Source organism: Entelurus aequoreus, linkage group LG13 (genome assembly GCF_033978785.1).
Source record: "Entelurus aequoreus isolate RoL-2023_Sb linkage group LG13, RoL_Eaeq_v1.1, whole genome shotgun sequence".
Taxonomy (NCBI): domain Eukaryota; kingdom Metazoa; phylum Chordata; class Actinopteri; order Syngnathiformes; family Syngnathidae; genus Entelurus; species Entelurus aequoreus.
Window position 1 is genome coordinate 14,227,913 of NC_084743.1, and position 24,931 is coordinate 14,252,843.

The 24,931-nt window shown below is 38.4% G+C and overlaps 1 protein-coding gene across 2 annotated transcripts in view; it reads right to left on the minus strand.

Annotated features, from left to right (window-relative positions):
• The window catches only part of spopla (speckle type BTB/POZ protein like a), a 52,172-nt gene that overhangs the window by 3,894 nt on the left and 23,347 nt on the right, over window positions 1–24,931 (minus strand). For both annotated transcript variants that reach the window (XM_062068476.1, XM_062068475.1), the window contains 8 exons: window positions 23,049–23,170; window positions 20,725–20,876; window positions 20,525–20,652; window positions 11,332–11,509; window positions 10,562–10,617; window positions 10,347–10,469; window positions 4,797–4,939; window positions 4,614–4,667 (listed from right to left, as the gene is read on the minus strand). In XM_062068476.1, the coding sequence (XP_061924460.1) occupies window positions 4,614–4,667; window positions 4,797–4,939; window positions 10,347–10,469; window positions 10,562–10,617; window positions 11,332–11,509; window positions 20,525–20,652; window positions 20,725–20,876; window positions 23,049–23,170 (956 nt within the window). The remainder of the gene's footprint in view (window positions 1–4,613; window positions 4,668–4,796; window positions 4,940–10,346; window positions 10,470–10,561; window positions 10,618–11,331; window positions 11,510–20,524; window positions 20,653–20,724; window positions 20,877–23,048; window positions 23,171–24,931) is intronic.

Sequence of the window (24,931 nt, forward strand, 5' to 3'; positions counted from 1 at the left end):
TTCTGAGATGGTAAAAGCTGGTACTAACCACTGAGCTGACCTGTTTGGTGAATTTGAAGGCACTATCAAAGATCACACCGAGATTTCTCACGGAGGACCGGATGTTTACACCCAGAGGACCTAGAGCACTGACAAACGAGACTGGAGATGTATCGCCGAAGATGATTATCTCGGTCTTGCTCTCATTAAGGTTGAGGAAGTTAGCACTCATCCATGCTTTAATGTCAGTCAGACAGTCAAGCAGTGGTTGAAGTGCGACCTGTCCTGTGGCCTTAAGAGGTAAATAAATCTGAACATCATCGGCATAACAGTGGAATGGGACATTGTGCTTGACCAGGATTTCACCTAAAGGTAGAATGTACAGTAGGAAGAGTATGGGACCCAGGATTGACCCTTGAGGAACACCACAGGTAAGGGGGGCCACCGAGGAGAGAAAGTCTCCTAGCTGCACAGAGAAACTCCGGTCAGTTAGGTAGGACTGAGGGTTGCGTGTATTCTCAATATACGTTCAGGGTTAAGAAGGGGTTAAAAACAAAACAAATTGTGAAGGTGCGCAGCAGCATTGGTGAGGGAGGTGCAGAGACAGAGAGAGAGAGAGAGTTATGATAAACACGCATGCGTTACCAGGCTCTGCTTTTTATCCATAGATTTATCAGATTTAATTTTTTTATTATCTATAGCAGGGGTGTCAAAAGTGTGTCCCGGAGGCCATTTGCGGCCCACAGCTAATGTTTTAAAGGCCCATGGCACATTCTAAAAATACTATTAAAATAAACAAAAACATAACAAAAGTGAAATAAAAAAGCTTAAAGGTTAAATGTAATTTAGAAAAAGTTGCAATGTTGACTAATAAAACAAAGCTGTTTTTTTTTCTTTCAAACTGTCATTGCTCAAAACATAATATTGAATCAAAATCAATGTGACAACACTACATGAGTATTTATTGTACCACCAAAACTCAACTTGAAATATAATTTAAAAGAACGGATATACATTTGTAACGACTAAACAAGTAAAAAAATATTAGTGACAATAATAAATTAAAATGATAGCAATAAAATCAAACAGTTCAGAATTATTGACCTATCCAAGGTTACGATTACTTCACATCAAATATTACACTAAGAAAAAAAAAATTGGTGGAAGATTTTGCAAATTTGGTAAATAACTAAAACATGTATATTTTGTTGTTATCTTACTGTACCGAAAATGACCTGTTACACCCCTACTATGATTAAATTTTTTCGTTTAAAAAAAAATGTACATTATGTTTATAAGCTCAGGAAATACGTCCCTGGACACATGAGAACTTTGAATATGACCAATGTATGATCCTGTAACTACTTGGTATCGGATTGATACCCATATTTGCGGTATCATCCAAAACTACCGTATTTTCCGCACCACAAGCCGCACCTAAAAACCACAATTTTTCTCAAAAGCTGACAGTGCGGCTAATAACCCGGTGCGCCTTATATATGGATTAATATTAATATTTATTTTCATAAAGTTTAGGTCTCGCAACTACGGTAAACAGCCGCCATCTCTTTTCCCCGTAAAAGAGGAAGCGCTTCTTCTTCTACGGTAAGCAACCGCCCCCATAGAAGAGGAAGCGCTTCTTCTTCTACTGTAAGCAACCGCCAAGGTGAGCACCCGCCCCCGTAGAAGAAGAAGCGCGCGGATATTACGTTTTATTTCATTTGTGTGTTTCTGTAAAGACCACAAAATGTCTCCTACTAAGAGACACGCGTACAAGGTTCCACTGACTTTTGATATTCCTGTGAACCGCACTGTGGATACAACGGGAACACGTACGGTGAATATTCGCACCACAGGGAATGAGAAGTCGTCCTACTGTGGTTCTAGCTTGCCATGCTAACGGCCAGACACTTCCACCCACGGTGATATTCAAAAGGAAGACCTTGCCAAAAGAGAACTTTCCAGCCGGCGTCATCATAAAAGCTAACTCGAAGGGATGGAATGGATGGATGAAGAAACAATGAGCGAAGAGACCGGGTGACTTTTTTCACGCAGCTCCGTCCCTGTTGATCTATGACTGCATGCGCATCCACATCACAGATGGTGTCAAAAAACAAGTGAAGCACACCGAAGAAGAATAATTTGAGGGATTTGTGGATGAGTAATAACTTCAGAAAGTGAGCTTTAAATGTTTATTTTGTGTGTTGTGTGACATTAACGTATGAGCAACGTTGAGTTATTGATGTTGCTATTGCTCTGCACTATTTTGAGTGTTACTATTTTTGTGATTGCACATTTGCACATTACATTTCGGGAGTGAACAGAGTTGTTAGAACGCTGGTTTGTGATATATTATTAAAGTTTGACTGACCTATCTGACTGTTTTTTTGACATTCCCTTTAGCGTAGCGTAGGTGCGGCTAATAACAAGGGGCGGCTAATAGGTAAACAAAGTTGTGAAATATGCCATTCATTGAAGGTGCGGCTTACAACACGGGGCGGCTTATGGTGCGGAAAATACGGTAATGTAAAGTATCAAACAACAGAAGAATAAGTGATTATTATATTTTAACAGAAGTGTAGATAGAACATGTTGAAAGATATTAACAGTTAATGAACAAGTAGATTAATAATTCATTTTACACCACTTGTCCTTAATAATGTTGACAAAATAATAGGTAGATAAATGACACAATATATTACTGCATATGTCAGCAGAATAATTAGGAGTCTTTGTTTGCTTACTTACTACTAAAAGACAAGTTGTCTTGTATGTTCACTATTTTATTCAAGGACAAACTTGCAATAAGAAACATGTTTAATGTACTGTAAGATTTTTGTTTAAATAAAGCCAATAATGCCATTTTTGTGGTCCCCTTTATTTAGAAAAGTATCGGAAAAGTATCGAAATACATTTTGGTACCGATACCAAAATATTGGTATCGGGACAACACTACATGAGTATTTATTGTACCACCAAAACTCAACTTGAAATATAATTTAAAAGAACGGATATACATTTGTAACGACTAAACAAGTAAAAAAATATTAGTGACAATAATAAATTAAAATGATAGCAATAAAATCAAACAGTTCAGGTTTTTTTTGTTTTTTTTTAAAGTACTCAGTTTTTTACCCTTTGCTCTTATCTTGGAACACAGAGTGTGCGCTTTTTGTGTCATAAATACAAGTGTATCAAATGCAAATATCTTCACATTTATTGATGCAATACATCTTTGGACAATTGGACCAACATTTTAAGTCATAGCATATCTTTTTTTTTTGTAAATGAATCAATAAATACTTTAAGTTTATGTAAGGTACTTGAAACCTTTGTTAGCGCAGTCAGACCGGATGTTGAGCACAGTGCTGTTATTGTTGAAGGGGAAGTGTGCTGCTGTTCTAAACTTAATGAGTCAGGAGACGACTTGGGTGAAAAAAAATAAATTATGTCCTGTTTGTACATTGATCTTACGTCGATGTCGTTCACAACAACACAAGCCAAAAGAGATGCGTTGTGGGTGTATGGATTGTTCTTACTAGCTTTAACTTCGTAGTTTAGTCGTCATTTCAAGTGGCCTTCTACACATTGTTTCGTTTAGGACCTGTTTAAGGGATGAATGTGCGGTCCAGGTCTGGAACGAAGGTTCCTTCTCCTCACAATGACAACATTTCACTCACATTTAGGTCAATTCCCCGAATATTCTGCATTTAACAGGAGGATTCACTTATTATTTGACTCTACTTTATTATGTTAACGCCGAACTACCATACTTTTTTTTGTTCAGTTTAGTGAATATTGATTAGGCATATTAGCGTGGTGTCAAACAAAAAGTAGCAACAGTAGCAGCACTCAAACACTCACTCATCCAATTCACCATTACAAGTTTAGAAATTTGCCTGCACTGGGCAGACCATCATTCATTTTTTTTTTCGATAATATTTTTATGATCGTGCGAAGCCAAAATTGAAATCGAAATTGTATTAATTGTCCAGCCATAATAAACATTTCACTCTAGCAGGCTAACATGTAAGCTGGTAGGGATGCACAAAAGAAACCGATTTACACTCGAATTGGGATTCTTATTTGTCGCAATTCTAAATTAATCATTTTCAAAAATGCATTAAAAAATAAATAAATAAATAATTATTATTTATTTCAATTTTTTTTAAAGATAATTAATTTATGAGAAGACGTCATCTTCACGCAACCAGCATGGGCTTTTCTAACCTGTAACAGGTTTTGGAGAAGTTTCATTATATTAATTATCCCCCAAAAAATATCAAGAATCTGTTTGACTGGAGAATTGATTCTGAATTGAATCCTCCCCCCCAGGAATCAGATGGAATCGTTAGGTGCCCAGAGATTCACACCCCTCCTTATGAGATTGCATCGTTTCAAGGTGTCCAAGAACAATTCTGAGAAGAACAAACTTGGCTAAGGCTCCGTTTGCAGTGTTGCTGCAGGTACGAGTCTATTAATAACTCGGATTGGACGATACGACGCTTCAAAGTGAAAAGGCAAATGGTGCGCCGTCTGCCCGGGCTAAAACAATGAATTCTAATGCATCTGCTCGGGGACGAGATAAGAGAGTGTTATTAATCTTGTGTCACATATATCAGCTAATTACATACTTGCTATTCCAGTTCTTTCCATCTTTACAGCCCAGCTGTCTGAGGACACTGCACCTATGGCAAGGAGATAAAAAGGTAAGCATTCAGGGATGGTAAACAGAAATGGCAGCAGAAATTCATCACTGGAGGTTTTTTTTCCCCCTCCTCCTCCTCCGCCGCCTTCTCCTTCCCAGAGATACTTGCCTGTTGATAAAATCTATGGCTTGTGCTTTGAGCTGCTCGGCGCTGTGCAAGTCTGCTAGGATGAGGGTGTCTGCCACATTCTCCACTGAGAGGCTGTTGCACAAGGCCTCTTCACACATGACTTTTAAACGCTCCAGAGCGTACTGGAAGCACAAAGAGCAGCACTTAGCAACGGAACGCAAACATGGTCGGCGGCGGGATGGGTTTTGTCGGGCAACAACACGAGCGAGAGCGACAAGTTCGGTCCCACCACGGGAGTAACGTCATGGGTGGTTTGGAAGCGGTCTGGTGGAACAAGTGACAGCACGCTGCAAAGTTTGTTTAGAGCTTGTCACAACAAAAACCTATTCCAGTATCTTAAAACGATCAACCGGCCGAGTGAGTGAAACAACAAACAACCAACCACTAAATAATCAGCCTTAATGTAGTGGAATCTAGAGGTGAAACAATTTAAGCAATTCAAGCACCTTGATTACAAAAAATTGTGGAGGATTTTCTTCTTTGCCTCAAAATAATCATTTATTTAATTTACAGTACACTATTCCGCCCATTAAGCCCTTTAAAAATCATCCCCAAACCGCCAACAATACTCCATTGACATCTTGTGATCTGAATATTAACCAAGTATTAGCGGTATTGTTATTATAAGCACTAACGCAGACAAACTACTTTTAGCTTACGCTACTACATCAACATATTGAGCCGGTGAGCTGTTGCATCGCCCCTAAACTGGTAAAAATTAATCCTAGATTATAAATCATGCCTTTCACCTGGATAGTAGAAGAATGTGGCAATGAACCAAGATTTTGGTCAATCTTGACATTCAACTTATACATTCAATTTACAAAAAAAATTCTTAATGGTGCCACTTTTTTTATTTTTTTTTAAACAGGTATACAGGTTGTGGAGGTTGCATATAGACCTGGGCTGATATTTGCTAAGTCAATACAAGAATAAATGAAAATAAACTTGATAACTTTGCCAGCCTCGATAATCGCCTTGTGGATGTGTTGTTACTAGGGGTGTAACGGTACGTGTATTTGTATTGAACCGTTTCGGTACGGGGGTTTCGGTTCGGTTTGGAAGTGTACCGAATGAGTTTAAACACGAACATATTAAGTTGCCGCCTAAAGCTAAAGTCTTAACAAGCTGCTCCGCTTCGTACTGCCTCTGTCTGTCAGTACTCTACACAGCACCCAGCATTGTCCCACCCACACAACCATCTGATTGGTTACACACAGAGCAGTAACAGCCAATCAGCAGTGCGTATTCAGAGCGGTAACAGCCAATCAGCAGTGCGTATTCAGAGCGCATGGTGTCAGTGCTCCCGCGTTGTGATGAGCAGGTAGGTGTTTAGCAGGTAAGCATCAGGCAGCTGACTCTCCCCAAATTATAATAAACACCTCCCGGTCAACTACTAGTAACATCCCTATGAGCCCGTTGACGTTCTAGAAACACTCAACTCGCTCGCAGTCCTGGCTAATTCGCTTTTAGCGTAACGTTAGCTAATTTTGCGGTGTGTGTGTGTTACGGACAGCAAAGCCCTGTCTGTCTGTTATTTCACTTTACCTTGTTCTGTGTTTATTGAGCTGTGTTGAAGCAGCAAAAAACGACCTTATGTTAAATGAAGAGTTTCCTGAAGCTGTCTGATAGTTGATATAATAATGTAACTGCATCATTAAGCCTACATGAACTCCATGGTGTTCAGGGATGAATAGTCTCTCCTATTGCTATTGTACTATTTTTTCAGCTACAGTTACATTAATCATTAGTAATGGAGCAGCCTAGTTTTGAATGGCAGGGTCCCTGCTATCACATGTTGATAAAAATATAACATTTACATACTAAAAATCAACTACAGGCTTCCCAAATGCTGTAATAAATTAAGCATGATGAGTTGACTTGTAACTGTTTAATGTTGCACTTTTTAAATGTAGAAGAAAAGTTTTGTCATTTTATTTAATCTGACCAACAACTTGAGGCAGTTTAATGTTGATTAACATGGGCAGAATTATTATAGTGTTCCCAATGTTAAAAGGATAAAGCCATTGTTTACAAATTTGGTAAATAACCAAAAAATGTATATTTTGTTGTTTTCTTACTGTACCGAAAATGAACCGAACCGTGACCTCTAAAACGAGGCACGTACCGAACCGAAATTTTTGTGTACCGTTACACCCCTAGTTGTTACAGACTTTAAGTGCGGTGTGTCTTTACATCGTTTTCAGCAGTTTCGGGCCTTGTGGTTAGCCTGCTCAGTGGCCTTGTGGTTAGAGTGTCCGCCCTGAGACTGGAAGATCGTGAGTTCAAACCCCGGCCGAGTCATACCAAAGACTATAAAAATGGGACCCATTACTTCCCTGCTTGGTACTCAGCATCAAGGGTTGGAATTGGGGGTTAAATCACCAAAATGATTCCAGAGCGCGGCCACCGCTGCTACTCACTGCTCCCCTCACCTCCCAGGGGGTGAATATGGGGATGGGTCAAATGCAGAGGATAATTTCACCACACCGAGTGTGTGTGTGACTGTCGTTGGGACTTTAACTTTGTACTACATGCAAATAAACAGTAATAATGATAACCTCAGTAAAACTCCCAAGAGTTCGTAACTCAGTATTAAATTTAAATGATTGAAAAACCATGATTGATAACCACACGATGAAATAATGGGCCGACTAGCGTTAGCTTGCCAGCTAGTTTAAAAGCTAACAAAACAACAAGAGACAAAAATGCCTTCCCCATTAAGAAACACCACACCCCGATCCAAACACGTATAAACACATCACTGTCTAAACAACTAAGATACAGTCGTCACACTGAACATAAAGGCTGTGCTGTCTTTGCACAAAGTCATCATTTCAAACTCCACAGTGTCAAGTTCAAACAGACGGAGGGGATGTTAAATAAACCACATATAAAACGAAGTGATTACCCAATTTGCATTTATTAAAAAAAAAACTAAAATGTTTACCGTATTTTTCGGACTATAAGTGGCAGTTTTTTTTCATAGTTTGGCCGGGGGTGCGACTTATACTCAGGAGCGACTTATGTGTGAAATTATTAACACATTACCGTAAAATATCAAATAATATTATTTAGCTCATTCACGTAAGAGACTAGACGTATAAGATTTCATGGGATTTAGCGATTAGGAGTGACAGATTGTTTGGTAAACGTATAGCATGTTCTATATGTTATAGTTATTTGAAAGACTCTTACCATAATATGTTACGTTAACATACCAGGCACGTTCTCAGTTGGTTATTTATGCCTCATATAACGTACTTATTCAGCCTGTTGTTCACTATTCTTTATTTATTTTAAATGCCTTTCAAATCTCTATTCTTGGTGTTGGCTTTTATCAAATACATTTCCCAAAAAAATGCGACATACTCTTGTGCGACTTATGTTTTTTTCCTTCTTTGTTATGCATTTTCGGCCGGTGCGACTTATACTCAGGAGCGACTTATACTACGAAAAATACGGTACAAATTAAAATGGAAGATAAACATATTTAAACACATAAAAATAATATGGCTCTTTTGAAGCCACAATAATATTTCAAGGTTCCTCTTTGCGTGTATTAATTTTAGTTATTAAAAAAAATAAAAATATTTTTTGAGAAAATTCAACAATACCGCAGTAATAATTATAACCCTCATAATTTTGGTTACAATAACTTTTTTTTTTAGCAGTTTTATTTATTGTTTTGGTTGTGTATATTTGAGGGTCCCAAACACCCACCTTAAAGGCCTACTGAAAGCCACTACTACCGACCACGCAGTCTGATAGTTTATATATCAATGATGAAATCTTAACATTGCAACACATGCCAATACGGCCGGGTTAACTTATAAAGTGCAATTTTAAATTTCCCGCCACACTTCCGGTTGAAAAAGCCTTCGGAGGATGACGTATGCGCGTGACGTAGCCCGGGGAACAGAGGTATGCCTTCCTCATTGAATACAATACAAAAAAGCTCAGTTTTCATCTCATAATTCCACAGTATTCTGGACATCTGTGTTGGTGAATCTTTTGCAATTTGTTTAATGAACAATGGAGGCTGCAAAGAAGAACGTTGTAGGTGGCTGTAGCAACACAAGGACCACTTACTCGGATAGCAGACGCCTAGCCGATGCTAGCAGACGCCTAGCCGATGCTAGCAGACGCCTAGCCGATGCTAGCAGACCCACCGCACGGATGATCTGGTGAAGTCCTTCATCGCGCTGTCAATCGCTGGAACGCAGGTGAGCACGGGTGTTGCTGAGCAAAGCAGATGAGGGCTGGCTGGCGTAGGTGGACCGCTAATGTTTTTATCATAGCTCTGTGAGCTCCGGTTGCTAAGTTAGCCTTAGCGTCGTTAGCAACAGCATTGTTAAGCTTTGCCAGGCTGAGATCTATTAACCGTGTAGTTACATGTACATGGTTTAATAGTATTGTCGATCTTCTGTCTATCCTTCCAGTCGGGGATTTATTTATTTTCTTTCTATCTGCATTTGAGACAGATGCTATCACGTTAGCTCATGCTAAAGATACTAAAGAGCTTCGTCGATGTATTGTCGTGGAGATAAAAGGCACTGTAATGTCCATTTCGCGTTCTCGACTCTCATTTTCAAGAGGATATAGTATCCGAGGTGGTTTAAAATACAAATCCGTGATCCACAATAGAAAAAGGAGAGAGTGTGGAATCCAATGAGCCAGCTTGTACCTAAGTTACGGTCAGAGCGAAAAAAAATATGTATTTCACTGCATTCTAGTCCGTCACTCTTACGTTCCTCGTCCACGAATCTTTCATCCTCGCTCAAATTAATGGGGTAATCGTCACTTTCACGGTCCGAATAGCTCTAGCTGCGTTGAAAACAATAGGAAAACATGAGGGAGTGAACAACTGACAACGTCACGCTACTTCCGGTAGGGGCAAGGCTTTTTTTAAATCAGAGACCAAAAGTTGCGAACTTTATCGACGTTGTTCTATACTAAATCCTTTCAGCAAAAATATGGCAATATCGCAAAATGATCAAGTATGACACATAGAATGGATCTGCTATCCCCGTTTAAATAAAAAAAATTCATTTCAGTAGGCCTTTAACAGTGACATAACCTATTTTATTGCTTTGGTTGTGATTTTTATTTGAGTGCAAAATTTTGCTAGCAAAGTACATTTTATTTTTTGTATTTATCTAACTTGGATATTAACAGATGACATTCCAATTACACTGTTAAAATACACGAGAAACAAGTTTATTACATTTAAAATCATTATGTTTTATCATGACATCAGTGGTGAATTTGGTCTCAAAATAACGTTGACAATATGATCCTTTATCGGTAATAATTTATAGGTCAATATAACATCCAGCAGAATTAGTTTTTGGCCCAGGCTGGGCTACATACATTGAACTAACAAGACAGTTAAACATGACTGTACTGAGAATAATATACTGTTTGAGACCTGCACTTTTTATACACGCGCTGAAAACGTCAGGTAATGCAATTAGTAAACCAACAATTTAACATACGGACAAATGACGTAAGAAAAAAAAATGGTACTTTGTCTGCAGCTGCCAGAAGGTTGTCTGCCATCTTCTCCAGGTTCGGGGCCTTCCCAGTGTATATGAAGCCCATCATTTCCTTGAAGACGTCTGGGTCCACGTCACTTATATCTACACGATTCTGGGTGGGTAAGGGGGGGGAAATGCAATTTTTATTTTTTTAAATGCCAATGAACGAGACATTTAACTATGAAGCAATAAGTGGATTTGTACCTTTTTACTTTCTTCCATTTCATGCTCAAACATGGCATTGAAGACTGGTGACCTTGCTGTCAAAGATACAACAGTAATAAATGCAACAGCAGCCAATGACAAGCGTTAAAAAAATAAATAAAGCTTTTATATGGGGTACATGTGCCTTAAACTGAAAACAGAAAAAGGAACAGTGGCAGTATGTTGTCAATGCTTAAATGACTGTTAGTGCAACGTCGACAACTTTTCCCATCTGACCACAGCAGCTGCTGCCACCATGTCGAATGGACACAAGCTGGAAAAGACAGCTAGGCTTTCAGTCTCCTGGATCCGAGAGCCATTTAGGTCAAGCAGGGCCAAGCAGTGCTCATCAGATGGATTAGCAGCCATTGCAGAACCAGGCTGCTTCAAATCCAGCCAGGAGTACAGACCCTTGGTAGCCTTTCAAGGTGCTTACGGCTCTGCGAGAGAGGCCATTAAGAAGAAGCATGACATGTCCTACAAAGGCCATTTTCAGCACTTCTCTGTCATGGGTGTTTGCTAAATGCTCTCAGACAAGCATTTAGGAAACAGGATAAATGACGCTGCCCAAATTCATTAGCATTGAGTGTGGGCAATGCCGAAAATCTGGCATGAAAAACGCTATTTAATCAAGCACGATCTTTGCCAGACTGAAAGGTGGAATAGGTTTGTCAAACATCCCTCTCGGTAGCTTCAACATCAGACAGAAGATAAGTTCGAGCAGTGTTAAGAGAGCACGCGCATTGCAAAGTGCTGAAGTCCTTTCTTACCTGCCAGGATGGATTTGTGGGCTTTGAACTCCTGCCCTCCCACATACAGGCTGCAGTCTGTGAAGCGTGAACACTCCCAGAGGTTCCCCAGGTCATCAGACAGCTGACACTCTGGTACCTTTAGCATGTTCATGTTGGACTGGCCAGAAATGTTCACAGAGTCCTGGACAACACTTACCTGTTCAAAGACAAAACATATCATATTTGTTTCAATCAATTCATTAGCACGGAAAAAAGCAGCAACATGTTATTGTATTATTCCTTGAGAAAGGTATGTGGTTATGGTATAGTATGGATACAATTACAATATTGTATTGTGTTGGTGGAGGGAACAGTGATAAAGTCATCTAAAATAATTTGTGTTAAAAAGGGGGCAGATAAATATAAGAATAATATTCTTCCATCTGCTCCTTTCTGATCATGGAAATGTATAAGAAACAAAAAACAATGAAAGTGTCAACTGTACGTGGCTTGTATATATGTATTTTCATGAAAGGAATAAAAAGAAATTATGATGATGAATATGATACATCACTAGGGATGATGTTTGATAAGAAATTATCGAGTTCGAGTCTATTATCGAATCCTCTTATCGAACCGATTCCTTATCGATTCTCTTATCGAGTCCAGATAGGTTGTTGTATATGGAAAAAAACACAATATTTGGTTTAACAAAAGCTCACTTTTATTATATAAGAAAACAATTGAATCTAATAAATAAATACATATTGACTGTTACCCCCCTAAAAAAATAAAATAAAATAAATAAATATTGACTGTTGTTACCCAAAGTATATTAAGTGGGATTTTTCAGAAAAACAAATATATACAGTAACACAAAAACAACCTGTCTCTGTGATCACTATAGGTGTATAAATAATAATATAGTGTTAAATAAAATCAGTCCCTTGGGCACAAAACTGAAAATAATACAGCTTTCCAAAAAGTGCAATTCTGCTGCTATTTGACATAACTGTTTGTTATGATGCTTTGACATTTTTGCACTTTATTTCTTTATTGAAAGAAAATTCTATGAAGAGAAAAGTTCTTTGCAAATGTGGTTACAATGCTAAAAAAATGAAAAGTTAAAGCTAAAAAAAGAAATACACTTTGAGTTAACATTATTTCTTTATAGGGGGAAAGATGTGATGTTATGACCTAGGGAATATAACAACTACACTACCCAGCATGCAACGGGAGTGACGAGCATGCGCGGTAGCCCCGAAAAGTGTTGTTGCATATCGTCACCCGGCAGCTAAGAATGAGCACGCTGTGAAAGTAAACGTCAAGAACTCAGCCAACACGCCGCGTCTGCATTATTTATAATTAGACAGACAACACATACAGTGTGATTTTGTTTACAAGGAAAGAAAAACGAAAGTTAAAAAAGGGAGATGTCATATATGTATGTGCTGCGGTTGCTTTAAGAACGTTGCGACAGCTGCCGTAAAGGAGGTACGTTGCTAGCCTGGTTGCTATGTTTCCGGTTAGTCGTAAAAGTGTTCTTCATGTGTTTGTACCCTGCTCAAATCTCTCAGTAAAGTTATTCATTGGATTATACCTTTTGTTTTGAACTTTGTTACACCTTGGAGCACTTTTTCCCATCCATTTTTTTCCTGCTTTCGCTATCTGCGCCTAATGACTGAGCTACGTGACGTCATTTCTTGTGATGTCTCACGGGGCATTTCTGGTCGGGACGGGATTCGTTCCCAGGGATTCGAATAAAGAACCAACTCTTTTTCTTTACTATAGTGGTCTCGATAACGGGTACCGGTTCTCAAAAAGGGATTCGAGTCCCAGGACTCGGTTCTTTTCTTATCGAACAACCGAGAAAACCGGTTTCGAGTATCATCCCTATACATCACATATTTAAACTTTCTCATTACAGCAGGTCCTAAAAGGAAAAGGAGGAAGCAGAGCTTTTTTGTTCCTACCCCGTTTTGTATTATAGAAATTTCCAACACGTTTGTTATTACTCATTCTGTAACACAACAGTGAATAAATACATAAATAAACAAATAAGTAAATAACTTATTCAAACATAAATAATAAAGTCCTCAAATAAATAGTTGAGTAATTTATGGTTCATATTATGAGATGAAAAAGATTCTCATTTTTTAATAAGGTTTGTCTTCTTCGTACTTTGGAAACACTGAATTTGAACAGTTTTGTGTTCTTACAACTTCTCGAATGACAACAGACTCCAGCTTAGCTTCAGCACAGTTTACTATAGAGCACAGTGGCATTTATTAGGGATGTCCGATAACATCGGACTGCCGATATTTTTGGCCGATAAATGCTTTAAAATGTAATATCGGAAATTATCGGTATCGGTTTCAAAATTATCGGTATCGGTTTCTAAAAGTAACATTTATGACTTTTTAAAACGCCGCTGTGTACACGGACCTAGGGAGAAGTACAGAGCACCAAAAAACTTTAAAGGCACTGCCTTTGCGTGCCGGCCCAGTCACATAATATCCACGGCTTTTCACACACACAAGTGAACGCAAGGCATAATTGGTCAACAGCCATACAGGTCACACTGAGGGTTGCCGTTTAAACAACTTTAACACTGTTACAAATATGCGCCACACTGTGAACCCACACCAAACAAGAATGACAAACACATTTCGGAAGAACATCCGCACCGTAACACAACATAAACACAACAGAACAAATACCCAGAACCCCTTGCAGCACCAACTCTTCCGGGACGCTACAATATACACCACCCGCTGGGGTTTGTAATTGATCTTTTAGCGAATGAAGCCTAATTTTGTAGTTATTTCCCCATATTTCTACACAATAATTCAGATAACACTAGCGAGCAATAGAGACTGTGGAGTATTAGGCGGACATTCATCATGACACAAAGAAGCAGAAGCAAGAACATAAACAAAGAAATAGAAAAAAACAAAAAGACAGTAAGACCTGCGCCCTAATATCTAGTGTATAACTTCACAGATGTCAAGTGGAGTCAAGTGTTCCATCGGGTCTGAACTGAAGTACACACAAGTGGTGAGTGAGTCAGTCAGTGGGTAACATTCAACACTGATGTCAGAATGTGTAACAAAGGCGGCTATTCACAAACAACTGTGTTGGGCTCTTCTATTCACACCAACAAAAATGGCTGTGCAGCAGTAGGGGTTTCACAAGTGTCAATTAAAAGGTTTAAGATTCACATGTGATATAGGTATCTTCCACACGCCTCCGCCCACCCACTCCCACAAACTGCATATGCTTTAGTAGGAATTATTGTCTTCAATAAAATAGGCTTGAGGTGCAGGATTTCATGATGTCTAAGACAAACTGCTAATATTGAGATTCATGTTTGTTAACAAGATATATATTTTTTTAAATAAGTAAAAAAAACATTTTGTGGAGGGGGTGCGTGGCCTGCGGGCCTGCCGCGGAACAGGGTGTGCAAAGACCGGCCTCGAAGACAGCGATAGGTGAGTAGATGGCCCAGGTGGGCCTCGTTATCTAATCACCTGTCGCCTTCATTAGCAGCAGCCGGACCGAGACACGGTGGTGGGAGTTGGCGCCAGAGAAAGACACACGAACTGAGACACGCTGGACTGAAAAGTCCGAAAATATATTGCTGGAAAGCAATCCCTGCATGAAAATAAAAGACTGTTCCCTCAGACTGCCGTGCTCACAAGTAGAATCTTTGTGTCAGGAGAACCCACAGGAGGGCAACCTCTACACATTTGTTTTAAGATGCACAATGCAGTGCTACCTGTACCTAATGTAACCGATTATATTCACACCCACCGCCCCAAAAACAGACTCTTCCCTCTGTAATCATTGTACGTGCTAACATGTTAAACACATGGTTAGCACGAACCATCGGCAGTGTTTCCCAAAAGATTGCAATCTCTGGCTGTGGGTGGCGGGGCCTGATGACACCATCGTCTAATTTGCATAATTAAAACATGCACAAGTAATTCTTTTGTATGCTTTGAGACAACGTTAGTTTCTTTTCGCGACTATTTTTTTAATGTGCCTTTAATGTGCGCACGTCGTGTGAGACCGTCGGCCCAAATTGGAAGTGCGGGGAAACGCACCGGCATGGCAGCCACAAGCGGGGGCTGACACAGAGCAGAAAAGGACATATAAGGGCACAGTGATTAGCAAGGCAAGTCCCAAAGCTCCCCAGGTGGGTCACACGACAAGATCAAAGCCACCCCTATTTCCTGGTTATCGCGCCCATTTAGTCGATTAATTGTGAGTTAACTTTGGACAAAATGTGATTAATCCCTATTAACTATTTTAAGCTTTTGACAGCCCTAATGAAAAAGAAACCAAATATTTTAAACCACAAATTAACTTTTTTTTTGTTGTTGCTTCGTTCTGTGTGTGATTAGGGCTGTGAAAGTTATTGTGTTAAAGAATGTGATTAGTAACAAAAGATATTGCACGAACCATGCATAGATACAGATTATTGCAAATTGGATAACATCTCGGAGAAGCTTTCCTCTCTGCAATGAGGGATTATGAGCAAAATGACAGCCATACAGGACATTTAGAGCTAACAAAATTATTGTATTTTCCGGACCATAGGGCACACCGGATTATAAGGCGCACTGCCGCTGAATGGCCTGTTTTCGATTTTTTTTCATACATAAGGCGCCGCATTATAGGGCACATTAAAGGAGTATTTTTTTTTTCTAACTGTAAAAGACTTCCTTGTGGTCTACATAACATGTAATGGTGGTTCTTTGGTCAAAATGTTACATAGATGATGTTTTACAGATCATCTTCAAGCCACTTTCTGACAGTCACTTCAGGATGCGCCTTTTTGTGGGAAGTCTTATTTACGTGGATCACCTTCGACAGCGCCTTTTCCCCGTCATCTTTGTTGTTGCGGTGTAGCGTGCAAGGACGGGAGTGGAAGAAGCGTCAAAAGATGGAGCTAACTGTTTTAATGACATTCAGACTTTACTTTAATCAATAACGGAGGAGCATCTCCTCATCCGTGGCTCACTAGTGCAACAACGCCGGAAATGTGTCCCGTGAAAAACCGTCTGACCGGAACTCTCTAATAACTAAAGTTCCTTGGGTGAATAATGTAAACTCACTACACCGGTATGTTTTAGCGCTTTCATGGCGAGTTTACTGACAGATATAAGTAAGAACTTTACACTACTTTATATTAGAAATGGCAACAGTGGAGGATGAATGTCACAGAACAAGAAGATAGAGAAAAAGAAGAAGCTTATCGACTACAGTATCGTCACGGACGACAGTGGCGGACGTGCGCAATTTGTTAGGATTTATGCAGATCCCAAATACAGATCAGCAGGTACCAGAAGGTAAGAAAAGTTGCTTTTGCATAATATTGCGACACAAAACGCCAGATAAAATGTCTTACCTTACACACACACCATAATAATACTCCTTTGTTGAAGCACAGTACAATCCATCAAGCGGTGCGGCTTCATAGCTTACCAAAGTCGTACTAAAACATTTTCATGTATTTTAAGCGCCGTGTGTAATGTTCTATATTTTCAATGGAACATATAAAATGTTGGTGTTGTTTACTTGAGCCATATTGCCATTGCAGTCTACACATATCTCTTATATTTTACTGCCATCTACTGGTCACACTTATCATTACACCATGCACCAAATAAAATTGTAAGCAAAACCAGAATTATTCCATACATCAGTGGCCTAGTGGTTAGAGTGTCCGCCCTGAGATGGGTAGGTTGTGAGTTCAAACCTCGGCCGAGTCATACCAAAGACTATAAAAATGGGACCCATTATCTCCCTGCTTGGCACTCAGCGTCAAGGGTTGGAACTGGGGGTTAAATCACCAAAAATGATTCCCGGGCGCGGCCACCGCTGCTGCGCACTGCTCCCCTCACCTCCCAGGGGGTGAACAAGGGGATGGGTCAAATGCAGAGGACAAATTTCACCACACCTAGTGTGTGTGTGACAATCATTGGTACTAGGGCTGGGCGATATATCGATATACGCGATATATCGCAGGTTTGTCTCTGTGCGATATAAAAAATAACTATATCGTGATATTCGAGTATACGTTCTCACGCAGTTGCTTTTAGCTGCTGGCATTACACTACAGGCTCTCCTCGCTCTTTCCTGTGTCTCCTTCTCACAGACCGCAAGCGCACCTTCTAACACACGTCACATACTGTCACGTCCTACGTCACATACGTATACGTCTTCCCCGAGCAGAGGGGTAGCAGCATGGGTAACGTTAGCTGTGATGCTAGCGCAGCCGTGCGAGTGGTAATACGAGAGAGAGAAGGTGCGAATCTGGTAACAAAGGAAGGAATAATTAATTCCCCCAAAAAACAGCAGGGGGTCCATCGTCTGGCGGTGGTTTGGCTTCAAGTGGGAATGTGTCGAACAGACAACCGTAATTTGTCAAGTGTGGGGCAAAAGCGTTGCTATAAAAAGTAGCATTACTGCTAATATGTAGCATCATTTGAAAAGTCACCTGCTAGAGAATGAAGAGGGCTTACTCCGCATGTCAACATCTCCGTTCGGTGCCACACGCCCACACCATCAAAATGCCGAGGCAAACATTTCCAGATCAACACCGTATGAAAAAAATTGTGATTTTTTAGTTGTGATTTCCTTCTCTGCATGAAAGTTTTAAAGTAGCATATATTAATGCAGTATGAAGAAGAATGTTTTAATGTAGACACATAGAATCATCATACTGCTTTGATTATATTAACGATGTCTGATAATGGCTTTTTTGCCGATATCCGATATTCTTATATATTGTCCAACTCTTAATTACCGATATCAACCGATACTGATATATACAGTCGTGGAATTAACACATTATTATGCCTAATTTGGACAACCGGGTATGGTGAAGATAAGGTCCTTTTTAAAAAAATTAATTAAATAAAATAAGATTTTTTTTGAATAAAAAATGTTCATGAATAAAAAAGAAAGTAAAACAATATAAAAACATAGAAACTAGTAATTAATGAAAATGAGTCAAATTAACTGTTAAAGGTTAGTACCGTATTTTCCGCACCATAAGCCGCACCTAAAAATGTTTCTCAAAAGCTGACAGTGCGGCTAATAACCCGGTGCGCCTTATATATGGATTAATATTAATATTTATTTTCATAAAGTTTAGGTCTCGCAACTACGGTAAACAGCCGCCATCTTTTTTCCCCGTAGAAGAGGAAGCGCTTCTTCTTCTACGGTAAGCAACCGCCACATAGAAGAGGAAGCGCTTCTTCTTCTACTGTAAGCAACCGCACCCGCCCCCGTAGAAGAAGAAGCGCGCGGATATTACGTTTCATTTCATTTGTGTGTTTCTGTAAAGACCACAAAATGTCTCCTACTAAGAGACACGCGTACAAGGTTCCACTGACTTTTGATATTCATGTGAACCGCACTGTGGATACAACGGGAACACGTACGGAGAATATTCGCACCACAGGGAATGAGAAGTCATCTTCACCGTGGTTCTAGCTTGCCATGCTAACGGCCAGAAACTTCCACCCACGGTGATATTCAAAAGGAAGACCTTGCCAAAAGAGAACTTTCCAGCCGGCGTCATCATAAAAGCTAACTCGAAGGGATGGATGGATGAAGAAAAGATGAGCGAAGACACCGGGTGACTTTTTTCACGCAGCTACGTCCCTGTTGATCTACGACTGCATGCGCGTCCACTTCACAGATGGTGTCAAAAAACAACTGAAGCACACCGAAGAAGAAGAATTCGATGGATTTGTGAATGAGTAATAACTTCAGAAAGTGAGCTTTAAATGTTTATTTTGTGTGTTGTGTGACATTAACGTTCGAGCAACGTTGAGTTATTGATGTTGCTATTGCTCTGCACTATTTTGAGTGTTACTATTTTTGTGATTGCACATTTGCACATTACATTTTGGGAGTGAACAGAGTTGTTAGAACGCTGGTTTGTAATATATTATTAAAGTTTGACTGACCTATCTGACTGTTTTGTTGACATTCCCTTTAGCGTAGCGTAGGTGCGGCTAATAGCACGGGGCGGCTAATAGGTAAACAAAGTTTTGAAATATGCCGTCCATTGAACGTGCGACTAATAACACGGGGCGCCTTATGGTGCGGAAAATACAGTACTATTAGTGGACCAGCAGCACACACAATCATGTGTGCTTACGGACTGTATCCCTTGCAGACTGTATTGATATATAATGTAGGAACCAGAATATTAATAACAAAAAGAAACAACCTTTTTGTGTGAATGAGTGTAAATGGGGGAGGGAGGTTGTTTGGGTCGGTGTACTAATTGTAAGTGTATCTTGTGTTTTTATGTTGATTTAATAAAAAACAAAACAAAAAAAAACCAAAAAAAAACGATACCGATAATAAAAAAAACTATACCGATAATTTCCGATATTACATTTTAAAGCAGGCCGATATTATCGGACATCCCTAGATTATTTGCATCAAGTGTTCATTCAAGGCTAAGGCAAAAAGGCCATATCGCCCAGCCCTAATTGGTACTTTAACTTTATTGTAAGGCGCACTGTCGAGTTTTGAGGGGGAAAAAAAGGATTTTAAGTGCGCCTTATAGTCCGGAAAATATGGTATTCAAATGTGTTAGCTTGCCCGAACCAAAATTATTCCTTAGAAAATTAAGACTCTCTCTGCAAAGGGCCTTGGCAAGGCTGTGCTGTAGACACACCAGCGAGACTAGTGCAGTGAAAGATGCCCTTAAAACACTTGAGATGTTGTCTCTGTTCTGTAAATGCCGAGCGGAGCAACCTGCCGGCCTACAGACAGAACACGGACCCACGGACTACTACACAGATCTGCACACATTCCCCTTCGCCGCTTAACCCCTCACAGATGGTTTATGGAGCAGTTTACGCATCATGCAAGCAAGTATGTTACTGTGATGAATCAAAATTCTGAAGTTTTTGTTAACTGAGGAAAATAAAAATAGTTTGATAAGACTCAGTTTTTTGTCACAAGCAGATGGAGTCACATGAAGTGCTGGGATAGGGACCTGGGGCACCACAGCACCTGCAGCTAGTTAAGAGCCATTTGTCACTAGTCCAGACAATTTAGAGGAATCTGAATACTCCAAATATATGGCTAAATTGGCAACACTGACCCATGTGATCATGTGATGTAACAAACCGTATGACCGTAATTGCAGATGAATAAGGGTTATTACTGTGCTGGGTAAGAAACAAAACGTGATTACCTCACAAAAGAGAGTAAGTTTGTCATCAGGAAGAAGTCCATTCGCCTCATCGAGGAGAAAATCTCTCCTAATGAACTTTTTGAAGCCCCAGTCTTTGCCTTGGACAAACCTGTAGGCTCTTTGGCTTTCTGCAACAAAGAGAATGTGTGCTCCGTTAAAATATACAGACAGTTGTCTTTTTCATGCATGCTCACACTTACCCATTGCTTTAGTTTCCTCTCGTTTAGCATTTAACAAAGAAAACTTGAATTTCGCTCTGACTTCACTTTTTGGACAACTAACAAGAAGTAAATACAATGACAGATAATCTTTGCTTTCGTCATCAAGTCCCTTTGGATTGACTCGCAGACACCTGTCAAGTAAACAAAGAGTGGATCAGCCAAAGTACTTTAGTCCAAACAATTGTGTCAAGCATTCAGGGATGAGCCTCTCCTTATGACACACTGACAACTACCATGCAGGTACGACCAGCTGACCTTGTTAGGCTGCACTGATGCCTAAGTATAGGGCGTTTTTGCTTTTAAATCATATGTTTCGTATTTAATTTCTTTATTTAGATCTGACTTTTTTTGCATCAAAACAGTCCATATAGGAAGACACAAAAGGTATTTTGGACATTCTTAGGACTAAAGCTCTAATTATGGGCCTGCTGTTAAGCAAGCACCCATTCGCATGCAGTAAAAAAAACAAACCTAAAAAGCTAGCATAAAATGTAGCATGCTAATGTTTTATGCTAGCTTTTTAACAAAATGTGTATGTTTAAACTTTTAAATCGCGGATCTTGATACTTTGCGTCAGCTTAGAAGCATGCTATCTTCTCCTACAGTTTATTAGCATGGTCAGGTTAGCATATTAACATTTTATGCTAGCATTTTTGTTCTTTTTCTCCGTTTAAAGTAAAAAATATGGCTTTCGATACTCTGTGCCGTTTTAGAAGTACGCTAACTTTTCCTGTCATCAGGCTAACGTTTTATGCTAGCATTTTCAGTAATTTTGAATGTTTAACCCTAAAAAATCATGGATTTGGCAAAACTCTCAAAGAATACTAAATTATTCTATGGTAGTGTGGTAACATTAGCATGCTAACATGTTATGCTACCATTTTTGCTGATTTTATTTGTATAAACCTAAAAATCATGGCTTTTGATACTTTGCGTCAGCTTAGAAGCATGCTATCTTCTACAGTTTATTAGCATGGTCAGGTTAGCATATTAACATTTTATGCTAGCATTTTTGTTCTTTTTCTCCGTTTAAAACTAAAAAATATGACTTTCGATACTCTGTGCCGTTTTAGAAGTACGCTAACTTTTCCTGTCATCAGGTTAACGTTTTATGCTAGCATTTTCGGTAATTTTGAATGTTTAACCCTAAAAAATCATGGATTTGGCGAAACCCTCAAAGAATACTAAATTATTCTATGGTAGCGTGGTAACATTAGCATGCTAACATTTTATGCTACCATTTTTGCTGATTTTATTTTTATAAACCTAAAAATCTTGGCTTTTGATACTTTGCGTCAGCTTAGAAGCATGCTATCTTCTTCTACAGTTTGTTAGCATGGTCAGGTTAGCATATTAACATTTTATGCTAGCATTTTATTTATTTTTTTCCCCGTTTAAAATGAAAAAATATGGCTTTCGATACTCTGTGCCGTTTTAGAAGTACACTAACTTTTCCTGTCATCAGGCTAACGTTTTATGCTAGCATTTTCGTTAATTTGGAATGTTTAACCCTAAAAAAATCATGGATTTGGCGAAACCCTCAAAGAATACTAAATTATTCTATGTTAGCGTGGCAACATTAGCATGGTAACATTTTTGCTGATTTTATTTGTATAAACCTAAAAATCATGGCTTTTGATACGCCGTCATAGAAGTATGCTAACTTTTTAAGGTAGCTTTTGAGCTTCAACCAACCACAGGCAAGAGGTTCAAAGTAGAGAGAAGGCCCACCAAAATTTCCACGGAATTTTCCAGGAAATTCACAATGTACTTGGTAAATTATTCAACACATTCTTAACCATGTTTAGGTTTTCATGTCTGATAAGTGATCAATATTTTTTTCTTTTATTAACCAAACCATCTATTGAAAGTTTCCATAAGGTGAAAATAATGAACAAATATTTTAGAGTAGCTTAAATCCCTTCTGTGCAAATACAAGAAGACACTTTCACAACAATAATGTAATTTTTTGAGAATAAAGTTGAAATTAAGCATAAGACAAGAATTATTTTGTTACGAGGGGAAAAATATACTTTCAAGTTACATTAACCAATAGAAGTTTCCCAGATAAAAAAATTTTCTTTTGGCACATTAATATTATCTTGAAAGTTTAATGTGAGCGTACGAAACATTTGTGAAATAATTAGTCTGAAACCCCTCCTGGTTTGTTCAGTCTTCTAACCAGAAGTATTGTGAACAAACTATGACTTTTCGTCTCATAAGATTACAAAACTTATGTTTTCTTAGACTGTGTGGTGCAATGCATAGCAACTTGGTCGAGGAGGAGGAAAAGAGTCACTGACCACTTCATCTTGTCGTTAGGCCCGGATGAGAAGGTGGAACTCTTCAACACCTCCCCCATTTCTTCTCTGCAAAAGCTAAAGTTGTTTATGGTCCACATGTATGAAAACTTCACAACCTTGACCTGGGAGCCAGAAATAGAAACATTGGAGCATTTTTAGCTTAAAGTGACAAGATTTGAGAACAGTGTTTCCCCCTTATATTCATTTACTTATGGCAGCCACAAGTAAAATGAGGACCGCCACAAGTAAAAATATGAAAAATTATACAAATATATTTGTACTATTTTAAAGATTTTGCAATACTTAAAACATGTCACCTTCTCGGTGATATACTGTATATGCTTCCATCTCTTGGAATCATGTTCCACAAAACATCCAATAAGTTATTTGTTTTAAAGGGGACTTATTGTGCAAAACCAACTTTTCTTCTTCTTACCTATTGGTACCAATTACAGAGATTTATTTTTAAATATATGTATTAAAAAAAAAAAAATAATAATAATAAATACACATACATACATACACACACACACATACAATATACATACATATATAAATATATATATATACATACATATATATATACATACATACATATGTATACATATATATATATATACACATATATACATATATATATATACACATATATACATATACATATATACATATATACATATACACATATATACATATACATACATACATACATACATACATATATATATATATATATATATATATATATATATATATACATATATACATATATACATATATACATATATACATATATACATATATACATATACATATACATATATACATATATACATATATATATATATATATATATATATATATATATATACACACACACACCGTATTTTTCGGAGTATAAGTCGCACCTGCCGAAAATGCATAATAAAGAAGGGAAAAAACATAAGTCGCACTGGAGTATAAATCGCATTTTTGGGGGAAATCTATTTGATAAAACCCAACACCAAGAATAGACATTTGAAAGGCAATTTAAAATAAATAAAGAATAGTGAACAACAGGCTGAATAAGTGTACGTTATATGAGGCATAAATAACCAACAGAGAACGTGCCTGGTATGTTAACGTAACATATTATGGTAAGAGTCATTCAAATAACTATAACATATAGAACATGCTATACGTTTACCTAACAATCTGTCACTCCTAATCGCTAAATCCCATGAAATTTTATACGTCTAGTCTCTTACGTGAATGAGCTAAATAATATTATTTGATATTTTACGGTAATGTGTTAATAATTTCACACATAAGTCGCTCCTTAGTATAAGTCGCACCCCCGGCCAAACTATGAAAAAAACTGCGACTTGTAGTCAGAAAATACGGTATATATATATATATATCTTTTTTTATATTTATTTTTGTATTTATTTAAAAAATATATATATATATATATATGCATCATTGTTGATTAAACAAATTATATATTATATAATATATACAATATATTGTATATATAGTACCGTAAATTTCGGACTAAAAGCCACATAGATTTCGGACTATAAGCCGCTACTTTATTGCTTGTGCTTTGAACGCTGCGGCTTGTAATGAAAAAAAACAAGCAAAGATACTGAAAAGGTGTATTATTGTTTGTGCTATGGCGCCATCTTTTGGACGTGTTCGCTCACTGCAAGTGCTGCAGTGCTCTTCTTTATACAGCTGTCAACCAGAAGTACAAGTGCCTTTGCGTCTTCTGGCCGTCCATAGCGTTTTTACTCGTACGGATTCTTCATTCATCACTCCAAGCAACATTTGTAAGTTTTACAATATAACTAGAACAATTCTTACTTACTAAAGCGTCCCATGTGTGATGTCTGTAAGAATGT